Raw genomic sequence first — 18,096 nt, 5'->3', positions numbered from 1 at the left:
CAATGAAATATTTATACATGCACGCATATATGTATATAACTGCCCAACTCAAAACAGTTTGTTTCTGGATCAAGCACAAAAGACACACACAAAATGCACCAATCATAAACTACATAGGCAGAATCTTGCAAATCTAATTGTGCTGTATACTCCTTATACTGCAATGAATTAGGGAGACATTGGCCTAAGGCCCTTCCAAATGTTATCTCATTCTGAATTTTGAAAAAGTATCGGCCTATTTTACTATGCAGTGATTCCTAAATATATCTGTCGAGGTCATTTTCCTTATTCTACATTAAGTGAAAATCTATCATTGCTTGAGTTCGCAATAAACTCAGCTAAAGTTTATGTGAAAATGCTTTATCGAAAATTGCTAATTCTGATATAACATCAAGATGTAATAATACAGGATTTGTGAACTGATAATAATTTTAAACATTCTGACTTAGAACTAAGTAGGAACCAGGCTGATATGCTTCCTTGCTAGTTAAAGTAGAATTTGGCAGGTTTTGTTTGGTCAAAAGAAGGTCACAAATAAACTTTCCTCAAGGATATTAGCGTATTAGAAAGGTCAGTAAGTGCTCTCAGAACTAAGAAGCACTTTACACAGCACTTTATATATTGAGCACAAGGGTGAAATCCAGCAGGTTCAGACAGGTTCTGGAGAACTGGTAGTGGAAATCATGAGCAGTTCGGAGAACTGGTAGCAGAAATTTTGAGCAGTTCAGAGAACCAGCAAATACCATCTCTTGCTGGCCCCAGAGTGGGGTGGGAATGGAGATTTTGCAATATCCTTCCCCTAGGAGTGGGGAGGGAATGGGGATTTTGCAGTATCCTTCCCCTGCCGCACCCATCAAGCCACACCATGCCCACCAACCCACGCCACAGAACCAGTAGTAAAAAAATTTGGATTTCAACACTGATAGAGCACCATCTAATCAATAAGTATGAATATGGTTCTCTTTGCAGAGAGGCCGGAATGAGGGCTTGAGTAGTGGCACCCTCTCCAAATCATCTTCATCTGGCATGCAGAGTTGTGGAGAAGAAGAAGGTGAAGAAGGACCTGATGCTGTGCCACTTCCCCCTCCAATGGCAATCCAACAACATAGTCTGCTTCAACCAGACGCACAAGACGATAAGGTAAAATGGGTGGAGAGACTTTCTCTGGCAGAATTGGAGGGGGGGATAATTGGTTCTCAGTGGTCATGGCCTATTGTCATGCCAACTGGATCATGCCTAGACCACAGTTTTCTATGGTGATAAAATACTGGACAAGGGATTTTGCAGAAATTACGCAACTTAAGTCAATTTACATAAGTATTTCCATTCATTTAGCTGTTATGCATGCTTTATTCTAGTTTTAATATTAATATGCACCAGCTGAAGACTCCATATACTCTTTTAAGTGCATTTTGATATAGTGGAGTTGCATGCAGTTCAAAAATATGCTTTTGTACTTAATATATTTTTCGAAGTATAAGACACACCGGAATATAAGACACACCTTAGTTTTTGGAGGGGAAAATAAGAAAAAAGCTGATTGGCAGGTGGATCAGCCTCCCGGAATACCTTCAGAGGTGAATTTTAGCAACAGATTCATTGGTTGTGAGCTCTGTGCCATGCTTTTTTTTTTTTTGCTTTTTTTTCTGTCTCTAAAACTTCTGAAACTCTGTTTCAGAAAAAACTTGTTTTTTCTCCCTCTGAAAGCCTCCGAAACAGCTTCAGAAAAAAAGCCTCTGAAGCTCTGTTTGGGAACTTCTTTTCTGAAGCTCTGAGGGATTCTTTTCTGATGCTTTTTTCAGCCTCTGAAACCTTTGAGAAGCTGGGTACGGCATTCAGAGTATGTACACACCCAGATTTTCACCCTCTTTTTTGGGAGAAAAAGGTGCGTCTTATACTTTGAAAAATACGGTACACTTGTGAATAACAAATACCTCTTCACTTAATTGGTTTGTTAAAATGAGTTTTCATTGTACTCAGAATTAATTTTATAATGTGAGCTCTTAGGTTGTCTATTTTCTTGGCAACATGCCATCATTCTCAGAAAGCCAGACATTTTCAACAGTTGAGTGTATGGGTTTTTATTTCCTTCTTTGCTTTTTGGAACTCTTGTGGGTTTCTCTTATGGATGTTAATCATTGCTAAGGTAACCACATCCTTGATGGCGGAGGGGATTTCCTGCATATCCACTGAAAACAACTCCCATGATATACAGAATGATGACAGTATCTGCAATACAGTGTTCTTAGACATTAATAAAAAGTCCCTAAGGCTTAAAATCCTTTCTGCTCTTAGTTAGCTTATTTTAAAAAATCAAATGTTTTGGCTCAGATTCAGATCTTACTACAGTAGCTGCAAGTGTGTAGAATAAGCCCTATTTGACAAAGAGTTCATCCATACTCCTTTCTGAGATGAATAATCCTTCCTATAGGCAGTTGTGTCATGTGTTTCACAGACATACAATATATACTGTACATAAATTTTTCACAAGGAACTCAGCTGCAATGTTAAATATTAGAAATTACTTTAACCTTTGTCTTTTATCTCTTTCATATGGAGCTTAGGAACTAGTCTGAGATACACAGATTTTCCCAACTTCCCTTACTATCTCTATTACCTCATAGTATTAATATAAGTGTGTATAGCAGAGTTCTAATTTTAGTATGCATTGACATACAAGGAGGGAAGCAGTATTTTAACAACACTTCCACTCTGTAGATTAATTAATTAATTAATTAATACCTTCCATGAAAAAAAGTGTTGATTTGTATAGAACTTCCAACAAATGAACGTTGGTTACATTTTGTAAAGGAGAATTTTTCATGGGTTAATAGCACTTTATCACATGCTTTCTCAAATCAATAAACGTACAATAGTTTCCTTTTCACAACTGCACATTTCTCAGATACTCGCTGAAGAGCAAAAATATAGTCTGCATATAAATGACAGGTAAAACCAGACAACAGTTGCTAAGTTTTGCTTACTATTGCTTCTGATACTCTTTCAATTAAAATTCTGTTAAATAACCTTCCCTGGCACATTTAACAAACTAAAATCCCTGTAGATTTTGCATTCATTTTTACTACCCTTCTCTTTACATAAGGAAACAATTATTTCAGTCTTCAGGCAGAGATGCTAACCAAGTCAGACAACTACTCCATAAGCAAACTACATTCAGATTTTAATATTATGAATATGACTAAATCTGGACCATTGCCATTTTGCAACATTCTTACAGCATTTTTACCTTGTTTCATCATTCTTTTCCTTTGATACAACCATTTTAAACGTTTTTGACATACATTATTGCCTTCTATATTAATATGAGGATATACTGATCAGTCTGTACACCCAAGAACAATCAAAGCTCAGTTTTACTCTAAGTATGCTTTTGTGAAGCAAACCAAAATCTCTAATGTAGAGAGTAGCTTGTAAATTAACATATTATTGCAAATATCACACCAGGTAAATGCAGTGTCCTAACATACACAGATCTGTCAATCTATGTTAATTTGTGTCTCAACAAATAAAGCTTTAGTCATTGGAAGGCATTTTCATTGTCTATAGTCAATCTATTTAGTACTGCTTTATAAATCACTTTTTCTAACAATTGCTAAAACAGTTGCTATGCAGTATTTTTTTTCATTGATTTTTCTTCTTAAAAATCACCTTTAGTTAGCATAATGTTGCTTTTTTGTTCTATTTGATTTGGCACAGTTTCTGTGTATTCGTGTAAATCTTCTATTTTCTTTGTCCCCATTCAACTTAAGCTGTTTAATGTACACTAAAATTTATTTAGTATTTACATTATGGGACAGCCAATCTTCCAAAAATAAAAATGCACAATGTTCCAAATTTTGAAATTCTTGATTAATTTTAATCTTTCTGTATAGCAGTGAAAAAAAGCATAAAATATTTGGCCCATGGGACATTTGTGCTGTGCTTCCATTATGAAGTGAGCCTTATATTACTTGTGTAGATTACAGTTACATAGGATACATGCAGTCTGCAATCAGACTTGCTTATTTACTAATTCCTCAAATCTTTCCCCAAAAGCTTCCTCTGGCCATACCATTTCTCATTATTTGCAGCCAGAAATTAGAATCCTGTAATTTTTGAGGTTAGAGATCTTCCAGACTTCTGTTTCATGTTTATAATGTTAAGGAATCTTATCTATGTGAGTTCTACTCCCTTTTAGAACGTTCCTTTTTAAAGAAATTTCACTCTGACCCACAGATTCTTTAGGTTTAGTTCTTTTCTGTGCTGCTTCATGTTAATATGGAATTTGGGGGCGGGGGATGAGGAAACAAATATAATTAGCTTTAATAATAATACAGGAAGATTAAAAGATTCCTCACAGGCCAATTATACATTATCATTGCCAAATAGGTGAAAGATATGGAGAGAATAACATTTCTAAATAACAGGATTTGCTAAAAAAATGCTTCTTTGAAGTGAAGTGAAATGAACTATTCATTTCAAAGGTATTAAAATATTTTTTGAATAAGATGATTTTCTCCCTTTATCTCCCCATCTCAATCTTAATTCCATTCTGTAGACATCTTCTCGTTTATTGGTACGTCCTACCAGCTCAGAAACCCCCAGTGCAGCAGAGCTTGTCAGTGCCATAGAAGAGCTTGTAAAGAGCAAAATGGTGAGTGTTCTTTTGTTGTTGTTGTTGTTGTTGTTGTTGTTGTTATTTACTGGCATCTTGTAGATAGCTCAGACTTGCTTATATGGTATATTGTCTAATGATATTAAGAGACTTTGAGACTCTTACTTGATCTAAAAAAATTGTGCTATCCAACATTAGTTTTTTCTCAACTACTGTGATCCAAATAGCCCTGGGAAAAGTAAATTTAGAGGGAAAGGTTTATAACCCTCTTAGAGTAATTTTTTAAATTTATCTAATAGTGAAAATGAAAGTAGCATATTTGTTAAAATAAGATAAGCTATGTATTATTGATAGTTAAATGTGTGTCATCCAGCTACTATTACATTTGCAGTGTATGCAATGTAAAGGAAATAATAATTGTGTTTCAACTTGGTCTTAGGCTCTAGAAGATCGCCCAAGTTCATTGATGGTAGACCAGGGTGATAGTAGCAGCCCATCATTCAATCCTTCAGACAACTCACTTCTCTCTTCCTCATCACCCATTGACGAGATGGAAGAACGGAAATCCAGTTCTTTAAAGAGACGACAGTAAGACTAGACTACAAATTTCTTTAAAGGCTGTCATTTGCTTAAGAAGAACACTTTTCCTTTGCTTTTTTTTATATAAAGTCTTTAAGGTTTTCATTCTTCTTTAAGACAAAATTAAACATGATCAGTTTTTGAAGACTGCCATATTTTTAGTTTCTTTTATTATACATGATGTATGTATGACTATAACTTGTTGCTGGCAATCCTTATGATTTATATTGATATATTGACCATCAATTGTGTTGTAAATGTTGTACCTTGATGAACGTATCTTTTCTTTTATGTACACTGAGAGCATATGCACCAAGACAAATTCCTTGTGTGTCCAATCACACTTGGCCAATAAAAATTCTATTCTATTCTATTCTATTCTATTCTATTCTATTCTATTCTATGATCAGACTTTTTTGAATGCTTTCAAAAGGATAGCAAAGAGATTGATTGATTTTTAAGATATTTGTTCCGGCCTATATCTGATGAATCAAGACTGCATATAAAAACAGAAATTTCACCATTAAAATTGCCCTTTCAAGTACAATCATTTACATTGCACATTAAATAGCAATAGCACTTAGACTTATATACTGCTTCAGAGAGCTCTATAGCCCTCTCTAATAAATAATGGAAGTAGCATACAGCTAATATGCTCAAATTATTATATTTAGCCTTTAGTATTCTTCAGTTTCACTCAAATGGTAACATCTACTTATGAAAAAAATTAATATATAAAATCCCATAGGCATAACAGTTTTTATACATTCTTAAAAACAATTTTAGGGGGTGGGGGAAGCAGTTACATTTAGGAATATCTTGTTGCTTATTTAATTTTTTTTCTTTTTTAACTAAAAACTCCTGATCTTGTACTGAAATCTTCATAGTCTTCATTGCAACAACTATATCCAATTATCTTCTTATGGGAAAACCAGTTTCTTTTCCAACAAATCTAGAGAGGATAGAATGACCATAGATTAAGGACCAATGATATCAAATATGAATCTAGCCCAAAGCATGAGAGAATAGCCAGCAATGTTATCAGGATGGGAGCCAGACAGATCTATGGGAGGAGATCATTTTGTTAATTTCTTACTATAACAACCAGACAGTTCTCCCTTACAGTCTTCAAAAATATATCTTACCTCTCTAGTTATAAATAGTTCTTAATTTATCAATTAATAGCTTAAACTATGAACCAGCTAAATAGAGTCAAGAGTATTCTGCTATTTGTATTTGACCATATATAAACTGATAATTGGGATTATTAAATTTATTTCTCTGTCATTTTACAGGTATGTCTTACAGGAATTAGTGGAGACAGAACGAGATTATGTGAGAGATCTTGGCTATGTAGTAGAGGTATGTTTCATTCTTATCTAAGCAGATTGGTTTAAATTTTTATCAATCAAATCAGAAGCATGAATTTTCCATTCCTCTCAATCCAATCATCTTTAGAAGATATTATCAATAATACAGGTAGTCTTCGACTTACAACAGTTTATTTAGTGATGGTTCAAAGCTACAACAGCACTGAAAAATGTGACTTGCGACTGTTTTTCATAGGTACAATCTTTGCAGCATCATGTGATCAAAATTCAGGTGCTTGGCAACTGATTCATATTTATGACCTTTGCTGTGTCCCAGGGTCATGTGATCCCCTTTTGCGACCTTCTGACAAGCAAAATCAATAAGGAAGCCACATTCACTTAGCAACTTGGTTACTAACTTGTCAACTGCAGTGATTCACTTAACAACTGGCCAGAAAAGTTTTAAAATAGGGCAAAACTCACTAAACAAATGTCTCGCTTAGCAACAGAACTTTTGTGCTCAATTGTGGTCATAAGTCAAGGACTATCTGTACTTTAAGAAAACTATTTTTATTTATTTTTAATCAAGTACACTGGTCCTTTTGGTTAAAAATAAAATCAGTTAAAATTTGCAGTTGCTGAATTTTCTGAGGTTGTTGGAGTGCTAATCATAATATTTCAAAAGAAATCATTACTAACTGTCAGTGTAACTGCTTATAGATATCTAGACATGTAAATTTCAAAACTTGGCAATAATTAATTTCCATTCCTACCCAAGACTAGCATTGCATGCTGTTTATTGACTCTGTGGCAAAATAAGCTGTTGAGTGTTTAAAACTGGCTTGATGTACAGTAATATTTGTAGTTAAGGACTGTTGAATCATTGTGTAGGAATATAAGCAATGGAATAATTGACAGCCTTACTGTTTTAGAATGGATAGCTGAAGCATATTTTGATCATTGTGTGTGTTAAATACAAGAACCCATGAATGAAGTAACAAGTTCAAAAGTTGAAAGGCAGCTAACATTTGGGAAGTTAATTAAAAGTGGGCTGATTACAGATATACACAAGCTCACACGCATATCTACTATAGAGTTTTCTAAATTTAATTATTATTATATTTACCAATTTTATTATTTTATTGATATATTGTTAATTTTTTTATTTGAAGGATCAGTATTGTTCAGTGCCTCAGTGATATTAGTGTATTATACTTTCACAAAGATCCACTACATGATTGAAAGTTATCTACATAATAATGAATCTGGCTATGCTCACAGAAAAGCTATTCATAGAACCACAAGTTTCTGAACACTGAAAAGCATAGAGCTATAATCATAAAATAATTGATTCTGAGCAGATATAATTTGGTTCAGAATAACTATCCAGTAGATTTCCTATGTACTCATGTAGGAGAAATATAGAGACATTTAGAATTATTAGCTGGCCCAAATTGTCAGGCTAACTAATATGCCAAGCAACTACATGTATAGACTGACAGATAAAAGTATATACAGGTAGTCCTTGACTTATGATCACAAATGAGCCCAACATTTCTGTTGCTAAGTGAGACATTTGTTAAGAGTTTTGCCCCATTTTACGACCTTTCTTGCCACAGTTGTTAAATGAATCACTGTACTTGTTAAATTAGTAACACAGTTAAGTGAATCTGGCTTCCCCATTAACTGTATATGTCAGAAGGTTGCAAATGGTGAACACATGATCCCAGGATACTGCAACCATCATAAATAGGAGGCAATTGCCAAGCCTCTGAATTTTGATCACACAACCACAGGAATACAGCAATGGTTGTAAGTATAAAAAATGGTCATAAGGCACTTTTTGGTAACTTCATGTTGTAAGTTCAAATGGTCACTAAATGAACTGTTGTAATTCAAGGACTACCTGTAGTCAAGAAATAGATTCAAACTAAGAACTGAAATAAATTTGCCTCTCTAATTTTAATTTTCATTTATTGAACATGTAACATAAGCTTTCCCTGGCAATCCAGAATAGATGTGTGTATTTATGCTGCTTTTATGTTTTAGGTGGATATTTTATTTTGATCTTTTTTTGCTGATGAAACAATTCAGTTGTGACATTATAGGTAAAGCACCCAAACTGATAATATTATATATGGAATTCAAGCCTTATTAGAACCTATATTTTGCCATTATGGAAAAGGATTTTAATTTCTTTTCAACTATTTGGGCAAATCATTTTTCTGCTTAAATGAATGGATGCATCACAAATATGTGCGGTGGGCAGACCCAGGGGTGAAATGTTCCCGGTTCAGACCGGTTCTCCCGAATCGGTAGTTTAAAAAAATGCTACCAGTTCGGGTGAACCAGTATTTCCGACGATCAGCTGGGTGATGATCAGCTGTGACACACCATTTATATTAGCTAGAATTGTTGGATTTTCTGCTTTCTAGCTAACCTAAATTGCGTGGCACAGCGGATTCCCCCCCCCCTTTGCTGTTCTACGTACCTTTGCAAACTTGGAAGGCTTCAAAATGTTCCTTTTTTAGCGCTGTGTGGGCGTGCCTCAGGCACACATGTGCATGCAAAATGCACGCTCAGTAGCAGACTCATAGAACTGGTAGCAGACTTCAGAGGATTTCACCGCTGGGCAGACCACTGGCCCATTTCTGGTTGTTTACCTTGTGCATATTAGGATTATTGCTTTTGTTCATACTAGCTGGGAAATTTGCAAGTTGTAGGTTAAAATGTCACCAGCTTGATAAAGGGCTTGGATAAGGTGAACTATCATATCCAGCACAACAGAATTCCACAACAAATAACTTGCGTAAGATCGCCATGCATCATTTTTCTATTAAGAAATGGGAAACATTTTTGTAAATTTTAAATACACATCTCTGAACAGAGAATCGGATAGTTCATCAGCCTAAATTTAAGCACACCTGCAGATAAATAACAGGGCTCTTATTGATTTCTCTTGCTAATTTATTTTAGGGTTATATGGCACTCATGAAAGAAGACGGTGTTCCTGATGACATGAAAGGAAAAGACAAAATTGTGTTTGGCAACATTCATCAAATATATGACTGGCACAGAGAGTATGTATGGTTTTTATTTTTGAGTAAATGTCATACTGCTTTTAACTTTGCAAGAGTCACTGAAGAGATGGATAAACTAACTCAAACATTACAAGATACCATGTTGGAAAAAATATTTGGATGGGCTTGAAAGATGATGAAGATGAAGAAATGACTTCTTTATTTAATATGCTTTTGTTTCATCAAAACTGAGTCCAAATTTACCTGCAGATAGCCATTATGTCTCAGTAATTATGTTTTTAAATTTGTACAGTTCCAGGGAAGCAACAATCAGATGCAGCCAAAAGTATTGATATTCCTTCACTTTTGCTCCCCTTCCAAAAAAATCCCAAAATTGCTCTGATATAATTTGGAAGTGATATAAATAAATGGCATCCACCATTCTTTATTCTGTAGTCCACAGAATAAACTCACGGTGTCACATGACATCACGTGACATTTCACAACATTTTTCCCATTCACAGAGCTGAAGTGGGCATGGCCTATGCATGATGCATCCGGCCTGCGTGCCGCCAGTTTGACACCCCTGCTGTAGCCCATTGAACTGACACATTATTTTGGTGTGTGACTTAACATATTCTGAAAAATAATAAAACAAATAAAAGTGACGTTGTCAGTTAGACATTCATTATCAAAAGAAGCACAGTTGTTTATTTTCAGTAAATTGCTATTCAGAATAGAGATCCTGCACTTGGCATGAATTTTCCTGAGCCCAAGAGTAGACTGCTCTTTGCATCAAGATTAGCATGGAGATGTAGATAATTCAAGCTGGTTACTGGTGTAATCCCCTAACTGTATAGACTTCCAAGTCCCAGAATTCTCAGCAATCCTATTCTGGCTGGGAAATTTTGGGATCTGAAGTACATGTATGTATCAGGATGATGCTTAAATAACCACCCATTGTTCCTTGTAACCTATTTTTACTAGGCATCCCACACAGCTTCATCAATATCACCCTTTACTTATGTGGATTGGTCAAAGTCCTTTGGATATACAGTAACATTTCTGTTAACTATGGGGAGGAACTTTTATTAAAATCTTGACAGTTTTAGTTGAAAATGTAAGCCCCTCCATTTAATAACTGAAGAAATCTGTCATAGATAATGTCTCTATTTTGAGACCCAGATAGCAAACAGCATTTGGCCCCTAGGCTGACTATATGAAAAAAAGATATTGGAAAGTCAACAGATAAAAATAATTGTCTGATGAACTAATCACACTCAAAAGGCATTTCATAAGGGATTTGGCTGTCTGAAGAATCTGTATGTGAAAGAACTTTATTACCATTATTATTAGATCTCAAAATGGCCACCTGTCTCTCCCTTCCCTTTTAATATGTCTGTGAATGAGTGATGATGACTCCTTAATAGATAGGCCTTGGACTAGATCCAGTTGTTAACTTTTAGTGTAAGCCCTTGAGACATTATTTATTGAAGGTAATTTTTCCCCTTAGCATATTGTTTAAAGATAATGGTTCAGTTTTTTATTAAGGTTTAGAGATAGGTAAGAGTGAATTCCTGGTGTGCCCGGTTTAGTATTACTGGTTCTACATGAAAGCGGGGGGGGGGGACATTTGCTACTTGATGCTTGTTTGATATAACCCAGTTTTTCATGGAGCTTATATAGGAAAAATTGCTGTTTAATCAATTCCATGCAAGGTATCTCAGATATATTCTCCACATGTCTTCATTATAGTAGTTGATATTCTTCAATGGAGCAAAAATAATGAATCTATTTTGAAGCTATTATATCTTGCCCTATTCAAATAAACAAATAAAAAAAATTGTTTTTGTTTTTTTTCCTCTCTGCAGTTTCTTTTTAGGAGAATTAGAGAAGTGCCTTGAGGATCCAGAAAAATTAGGATCACTTTTTGTTAAACATGTAAGTATGAAAACCATGTTTTCATGTTTATGTACAGAACCTTTTTTAAACTAACCAAAAACATTTTAAAATGCAGAGTAAACAAAAAACAGTTTGGCAGCACAAATATGTACATTTGTGTATATGTGAATATATATGAGATCCAAAAGAGGAATACAAACATTTTAAATATCGGGATTCAGTATTATGAACAACACTTGAATAGAGGAAGGGAATATACTAAGTAAAACTTAGTTAACATAAGAATGACAATTTATAAAATATTATAAACTAAGGGGAAGAACAACGAAGATGATTAGGGGACTGGAGGCTAAAACATATAAACGTATTGCTGGAATTGGATATGACTAGTTTAATAAAAAGAAGGACTTGGGGTAACATGATAGCAGTGTTCCAATATCTAAGGAGCTGCCACAAAGAAGAAACAATGTCAACCTATTTTCCAAAGTACCTGAAGGAAGGACAAGAAGCAATGGATGGAAACAACCTAGAACTAAGGAGACATTTCCTGACAGTTAGAACAATTAATCAGTAGAGCAACTTGCCTCTAGAAGTTGTGGATGTTCCAACATTGGAAGTTTTTAAGAAGAAATTGAACAACCATTTGTCTGAAATGTCTGAGGGAGTTGGACTAGAAGACCTAGGTCCCTTCCAGCTCTGTTATTTTGGATATTAAGGCTATTTTTATCATTTACAGGTTATCTTTTCAACCAGTCACCCACATATTGCCCACTTCATTCATATTCAAAATAAAAAATCTTTGTACTACTTAATGGTATAATCTTCTTTTGCTTCATTTATTCACAATCCTCTTGGTTCATAAGTGATCTTTTACCTTTATCTGTCATAGCTTTTCATGTTGAATCTTGGCAGAGAATAATATGGGCAATCAAAAATTAGGAGTAAAAAACTTAAAATTGATAGGCATTTTTGAATTGTAGTAATCCAAAACCTAAGAAACAGATTTTTTTTAAAATGTTACTAGCTATTCTTTATACTGAAAATGAACTTTTAGGCTTCCTTTTTTGGATATCTAGCAAAGTATGGTAAAGTGCAACATATTTAATAAAAATTAAATATTCAGTTTAGAACCAGTATCCAATCGCAGCTGTGAAAAAAACCTAACTAGTATATTTTGCAAAAAGTCATACGTTTGCATTATAATTAATCTGTATGATTAAACCTGTAAAGGACTTAAAAATATTTCCTTAAGGAGGAGACCATTACTGAAGTCTTGCCCTGAGCTCCAGTAATTATTTAATGCCTGGAGGGATCAAGGGAATCTGTTTTTCCTCAGTGTTTCTCTTCATGCTCATCAACAGCTGATTTGAGACCCAACTACCTAGTAATTCTGGTTATTGCAGAGAAGTTGGAGGAAGATATCCTTGAGCAATTAGATATTCTGAGGGATGGATAAAACTGTCTGCTGCCAAGAAGACTCCTTTTCATCTCTGGGAGCTGGCTGAAAAAGCTGCCTGCCAAGGATTTCAGCTCCGTAACTGCTTGGATTTTAGCATTCCAAGCAGACACAGCTGAAATCTGTGAGTAAGTAGCTCTTTTCTCTGGGCTCCAGAGATGAGAGAAAGCTGAAATCCAAGCAGGCTTTTCAGCTCCTGAGTGGAGAGTTAGCATGATAAAGACGAGGAGTGTCTCAGGGATAGGGGAAGTCTGTGCAATGTGTCTCTCTGCTCATGGCTGAAAATCCTGCTTGAATTTTGGCAGAGAGGATTTTTAGCTCCTGAGTGGAGAGAGACACATATAGCCCTCCAAGGTTGTCACCAACCCATCCCCAAGACACCTGGGACTCTGTCCACTTAATGGCCTGTGAGATCACTTAATGACTGCTTTCATCAATGACTGAAATCTCCATCCAATGTGAACATGACTCAAGGACTAACTATTAGTATCTATCTAACACAATTTCATCTTTTCTGGAGAGTTTTTTTTTTAAATATGTCTTTCTTTGCTGTCAGACCTTTTTGCTTAAGTCCTAAGCAGTGCGATTTAAAGAAATCAGCATGCGTTGGGTAGAAATTAGCTTGTGTTTGTTACAGTCATTTAGTTAGCAAAAGATAGCATTCTTTAGCTAATAGGGATCTGTAGATTTTCTCACATTGAGAAAGAACTGAACAAATGGAAAGGTAGCAAGATTCCCTGGTTAGAACATCTGAAAGTTCTATGATTGCTGCTATTGTATGGGAAAGAAAAGCTGGAAAGCATTTGAAGCTTTCCCCTTTCAGTTTTTTAATGGGAAATCTTCTTTGGCTTCTATGAAAGTAGAAATGAGGAACAACCAGAAAGAACAATAAAAGTCCGCTATTGGCTCTCTTCCATGTAAATCTCTCCAGCATTCCTTGACAAGTCATTAGGGAACTTTCAGCATTCTAGAGTGCAAGTTAATTGATCTAAATTGTATAGCATAGGCTCATCTGCACAGCCTGCTTGCCCCAGCACGGAGATGTTTCTGCAGAACAGAAAAGCCCAATATCACCTGCAACATGCCTCTGTTTTTTCTGGGAAAGCAACCTCTGCTTAGTCCTTTCTTATTCCACATCAAAAGTGTGTTATGTAACTTCTAACAGTACTTATATTTTTGTCTGCTGCATTTCATTTTGTTATAGGCATATGCTTCCTCTCCATCTGGTTCAGTAGTGGAATTCAAATCCCATCGCTACTGTTTTGCTGATGGGCGTACACGTGCAATGCTTTTGCGCATGCACAGAAGCTTCTGCGCATGCGCAGAGACATCCAGGTGGGTGGGCGTAGCCTCTCGCCACCGCTGCCACTGGTTTGCCCGATCTGGGGCAAACCGGTAGCAACCCACCACTGATCTGGTTAGTATTTGCTATAGCAGGCATATAGCCCTTCCCTTTGGTCATTGATTGCTGCCCCTCATGGCCATTTTGTCCTGAGTTCCTGGCTTGTCTGTTTTTTTCAGAAGTACCTTCCCACAGAAAGGTCAACAAATGATAGCCTGTCAGAGAAATTCAGTGAACCTCTTGACGTTTCTAACCACACCTACTTTTTTTTAGATTTTTTTTTTTTGTATTTTTTAAAAAAATCAATCTACCAAGGAATTGATGGAATGGTAGACTGCCTTTCATCCTCTCTTGTTGATGAATGGTAAAATGCTAGGTTGAGAGTGACTAGAATTCTGCCAGTTTCCCTTTCTAGCTGAAGTAAAAGCAGAATAAGAAACTGTTTGCAGATCTCCGTTAAGATTGGAAAAGCCTTGTCCAGAGCGGAAGGGGAGTCATGGAAAAGGTTGGCAAATGGAAAACACATGTTCTCATAGACCACCTCAGAAAGGAATTCAATAAGAGGCTTGCTTTCCCTACACAGGTGGGAGGGATAAAAAAATGGGAATCACCATTTGGGAACTATGATAACTACTGTCAGATACAACATCTGGCCACTATTAAGGCCAAAGCCTTGAAATCCAGACAGCAATTTCTCAAGCTAGCTTAATTTCCAGCCAAATTCAACATAAGAGGCAAATAGCTTACAACTGATGAGCTCTTATTCAGCTTGAATTAGATTTCTGGAAGTTCAGTATGCAAACAAAACCATTTTGGTTTTTTGTCTGTCATTGTTCCTGTTCTTTTTTTCCCCTTGTGGTCAAAACTTTCTCATATTGTGAGCTCCATATATCTCAATGCCTAGAAATTTGTGTAAATATCGTAGCTGTTGCTCAGTTTATTATTATATTGGCAGAGGCTACTGCCAATAAGATAAAAATAGTGACTATAGAAGTTGAGGCTTTGTAGAGTGTCCTTCATGTTTTCCCATTTACAGAAAGTGGGAAAATTAAGTTTTTGGCTCTCATTGAAAACATGCTATAAAACACAGATGTCCAACTCGCCGCATCAGATTGCTGTGACATGACGTTTCATGATATTTTTCACATTTGCAGAGCTGGGGTGGGCGTGGCCTACATGTAACACATCCGGCCCACAGGCTGCCAGTTTAACACCCCTGCTATAAAATCTAAGGCAATACCTATATGAGCTGGTGATCAGCAAAACGTATCTGGAAAAGTTTCGTTCAGAGCAAAAAGTTTGGAAATCAGTGTTTTGACCATATGCATGTATATATCTAATCAGTTCCAAAATTTATTAAAGCTATAATGACAGTTATGTTCATACTTCATTTTCTGTTAGATCACTATATTGATAAGACATAGCATACACATCAAATATAGTTTTCCTGCTTCTGTTTGGAAAAGATAAGGCTAGAGTTGTAGAGATAATTGCTATTTAAGACCTACAGCATACATTTTTTTCAAGCTGTGATAAACCAGAATAGAACCAGAATTTTCAGTTTATAGTAATCTCAATTTTAGTCCATGTCAGTTTACTTTAAGTTTTTTCTGTACTACACATTTATTGTTCTTTCCTTTCATTCCAGGAGAGAAGATTGCACATGTATATAGTTTATTGCCAAAATAAACCAAAGTCTGAGCATATTGTCTCAGAGTACATTGATACATTTTTTGAGGTAAGTGCCAAAGGAGTCGTGGGGGGAGATGTACTGTATTTGTGTCTCTTGATAGAAGGGAAACAGCTACAATCTTCTCCAAATTTACTTAATCTTTTCCATTTTTTGATATATTAACACCCTTGGGATTGGGGCTGAAATTGGTTTATTTTTACCAAATAAATGAATGTGTTTCCTGTCTATTAACTCTGACATTTAATATCTCTTTATAACAAATTCCAGTTCAGAGATGGATTACATGTAAACCGTAACTTCATTGTAAAGCTAAATCACAATAACTGATTAAAGTGAATCAGTGATGTAGTCGTAGATTCCCCAATTGCTTATACATACCAAAATAAGGAGATTCAGATGAGGGGGGAAAGAACAAAAGGGACATTAATACTTATAGCTGTAGTACCTAATAAGGATGTTTTTATTCAGCCATGTCTTATGTATAAAGTTCTTTCCGCAAGGCTAATTCTGACAACTTAATATAGGCAAGTAGGGCAGCTGTGCTCCCAAATGTGAATGATCACATAATACTTCTGGGAATGTGAATGATTAACAATAAATTGGATATAATTCAAAGGCCTGTTGGGGAAAATATTTCAACCTGTTTTTGTCAGACCTGACAGGATAGAATTAGCTCATATTGCAAAGTGAAGTCAATTGATTTATTTTTCACCCAAATCTACCCCCCAGGCACCCTCAGGTTTAGCATCCCCAAACTGTACAACACAGGAAACTGCACTGAATTAAACTAGGTTTCCCCTTTTCATTAGTTCAGGCAAGGATGATAAGATCGACTGCAAGGATGAACCAGTAGGGTTTTTCTCCCTCACTCAAATAAAAAAAAATCCTTCTCCCTCATTGAATGTATACAGAATGTTCTGTTTATTGATAAACTTTCACATAAATAAAACCCAAAATATCTCAATTCATTTTCTAATTAAAATTGAGAATTAAGCATAGGAGAAATGTAAAGTGCAATATATCTATCATGACTTCTTAATCTTAACCTATAGAAAGTATTCTGAACTTTACAATATTATTACTAGGACCTGAAGCAACGTTTGGGTCATAGACTTCAGCTCACAGATTTGCTGATAAAACCAGTGCAAAGAATTATGAAGTATCAATTGTTACTAAAGGTAAGTAACTGAATGCTACAATTTTCACTTAAATTATTATGTCGCATTTGGAAATCCAACTCTCTGTATGTATACTCTCTTGTATATCATTTTGTCAGAGGTACAGGCATCCTCCCACCCCTGGCTGTTCACTTTTTTTCCTCATGTGACTAATTTTGTTTCTTTGAGCTCTAACAACTAGTCCCTTTGAACCACTCAGAGAGTTCTCCATTAACATCATTACTGGAAGATGGTCTTTTTGATAAACCTTCTCTTCAGTTGAAAGGGATGGGAAATTAGGGATTCAGTGTTATGTGTAGTCAATCATGACAAGGTTATACTAGGACCAGTTCCTTACTTCATGGCCAATATTAATTCTAAACTTCATTGAGCTCAAGAGATTATGCTCCCCAGGCTCTTCCCATACCCCTTCCATCTTAGAGAACAAATCTGGCAAAAGCAAAATGTTCACACAGCAGAGGTCATACACTTCAAACATACTCAAGTAGGACTGTTGGCTGCCTATTTTTTGAGACATTAAAAGGCGAGGAAGGAAAGTGGATCAGGAAATGCATCAAGTCAGCAGGAAAGAAATTCCTGCTGGTATCTGTTAAAGGGGTTGCTATATCAATAATAGGGAACTATTAACACTCTTATCTAAACCCAGAGAGTTCAGCTGAAAGATGGGAAGATGTCAAATCATAACTTTATCAGTGTTGAGTAAATAATAATGTTAATAAAATCAGAGTATAGAAAGAAAATATTTGAGAAATTTACTGGAAGAATTCTGACCACTTCTAGCTAAACCAGTGACTTGAGATCAGAAGGCAAAGGTCTTAATTTGGTAATAAGATAAATATTGAAGACCAAATAAATGTTTACTGGAAAATGCATTTTTCTATTTTAAAATGTATTTTCTAAGAAAACGGTGGTTCAGTATAGCAGATGGAAGACTAACTATTGCATGGATGTATCTGCAATCAAGAGTCAGGAAATAGTATTTTACTTTACTTTTATTTTTT

The 18,096-nt window shown here is 35.5% G+C and overlaps 1 protein-coding gene across 1 annotated transcript in view; it reads left to right on the top strand.

Annotated features, from left to right (window-relative positions):
- The window catches only part of TRIO (trio Rho guanine nucleotide exchange factor), a 319,986-nt gene that overhangs the window by 263,851 nt on the left and 38,039 nt on the right, over positions 1–18,096 (top strand). Inside the window, exons 36-43 of the mRNA XM_058178800.1 lie at positions 970–1,140; positions 4,559–4,654; positions 5,055–5,203; positions 6,490–6,556; positions 9,481–9,584; positions 11,396–11,465; positions 15,873–15,962; positions 17,003–17,095. Of these exons, the coding sequence (XP_058034783.1) occupies positions 970–1,140; positions 4,559–4,654; positions 5,055–5,203; positions 6,490–6,556; positions 9,481–9,584; positions 11,396–11,465; positions 15,873–15,962; positions 17,003–17,095 (840 nt within the window). The remainder of the gene's footprint in view (positions 1–969; positions 1,141–4,558; positions 4,655–5,054; positions 5,204–6,489; positions 6,557–9,480; positions 9,585–11,395; positions 11,466–15,872; positions 15,963–17,002; positions 17,096–18,096) is intronic.

This window comes from Ahaetulla prasina, chromosome 3, assembly GCF_028640845.1.
Source record: "Ahaetulla prasina isolate Xishuangbanna chromosome 3, ASM2864084v1, whole genome shotgun sequence".
In the NCBI taxonomy this organism is placed as follows: Eukaryota; Metazoa; Chordata; class Lepidosauria; order Squamata; family Colubridae; genus Ahaetulla; species Ahaetulla prasina.
This window is presented reverse-complemented; position numbering and strand designations above follow the sequence as displayed.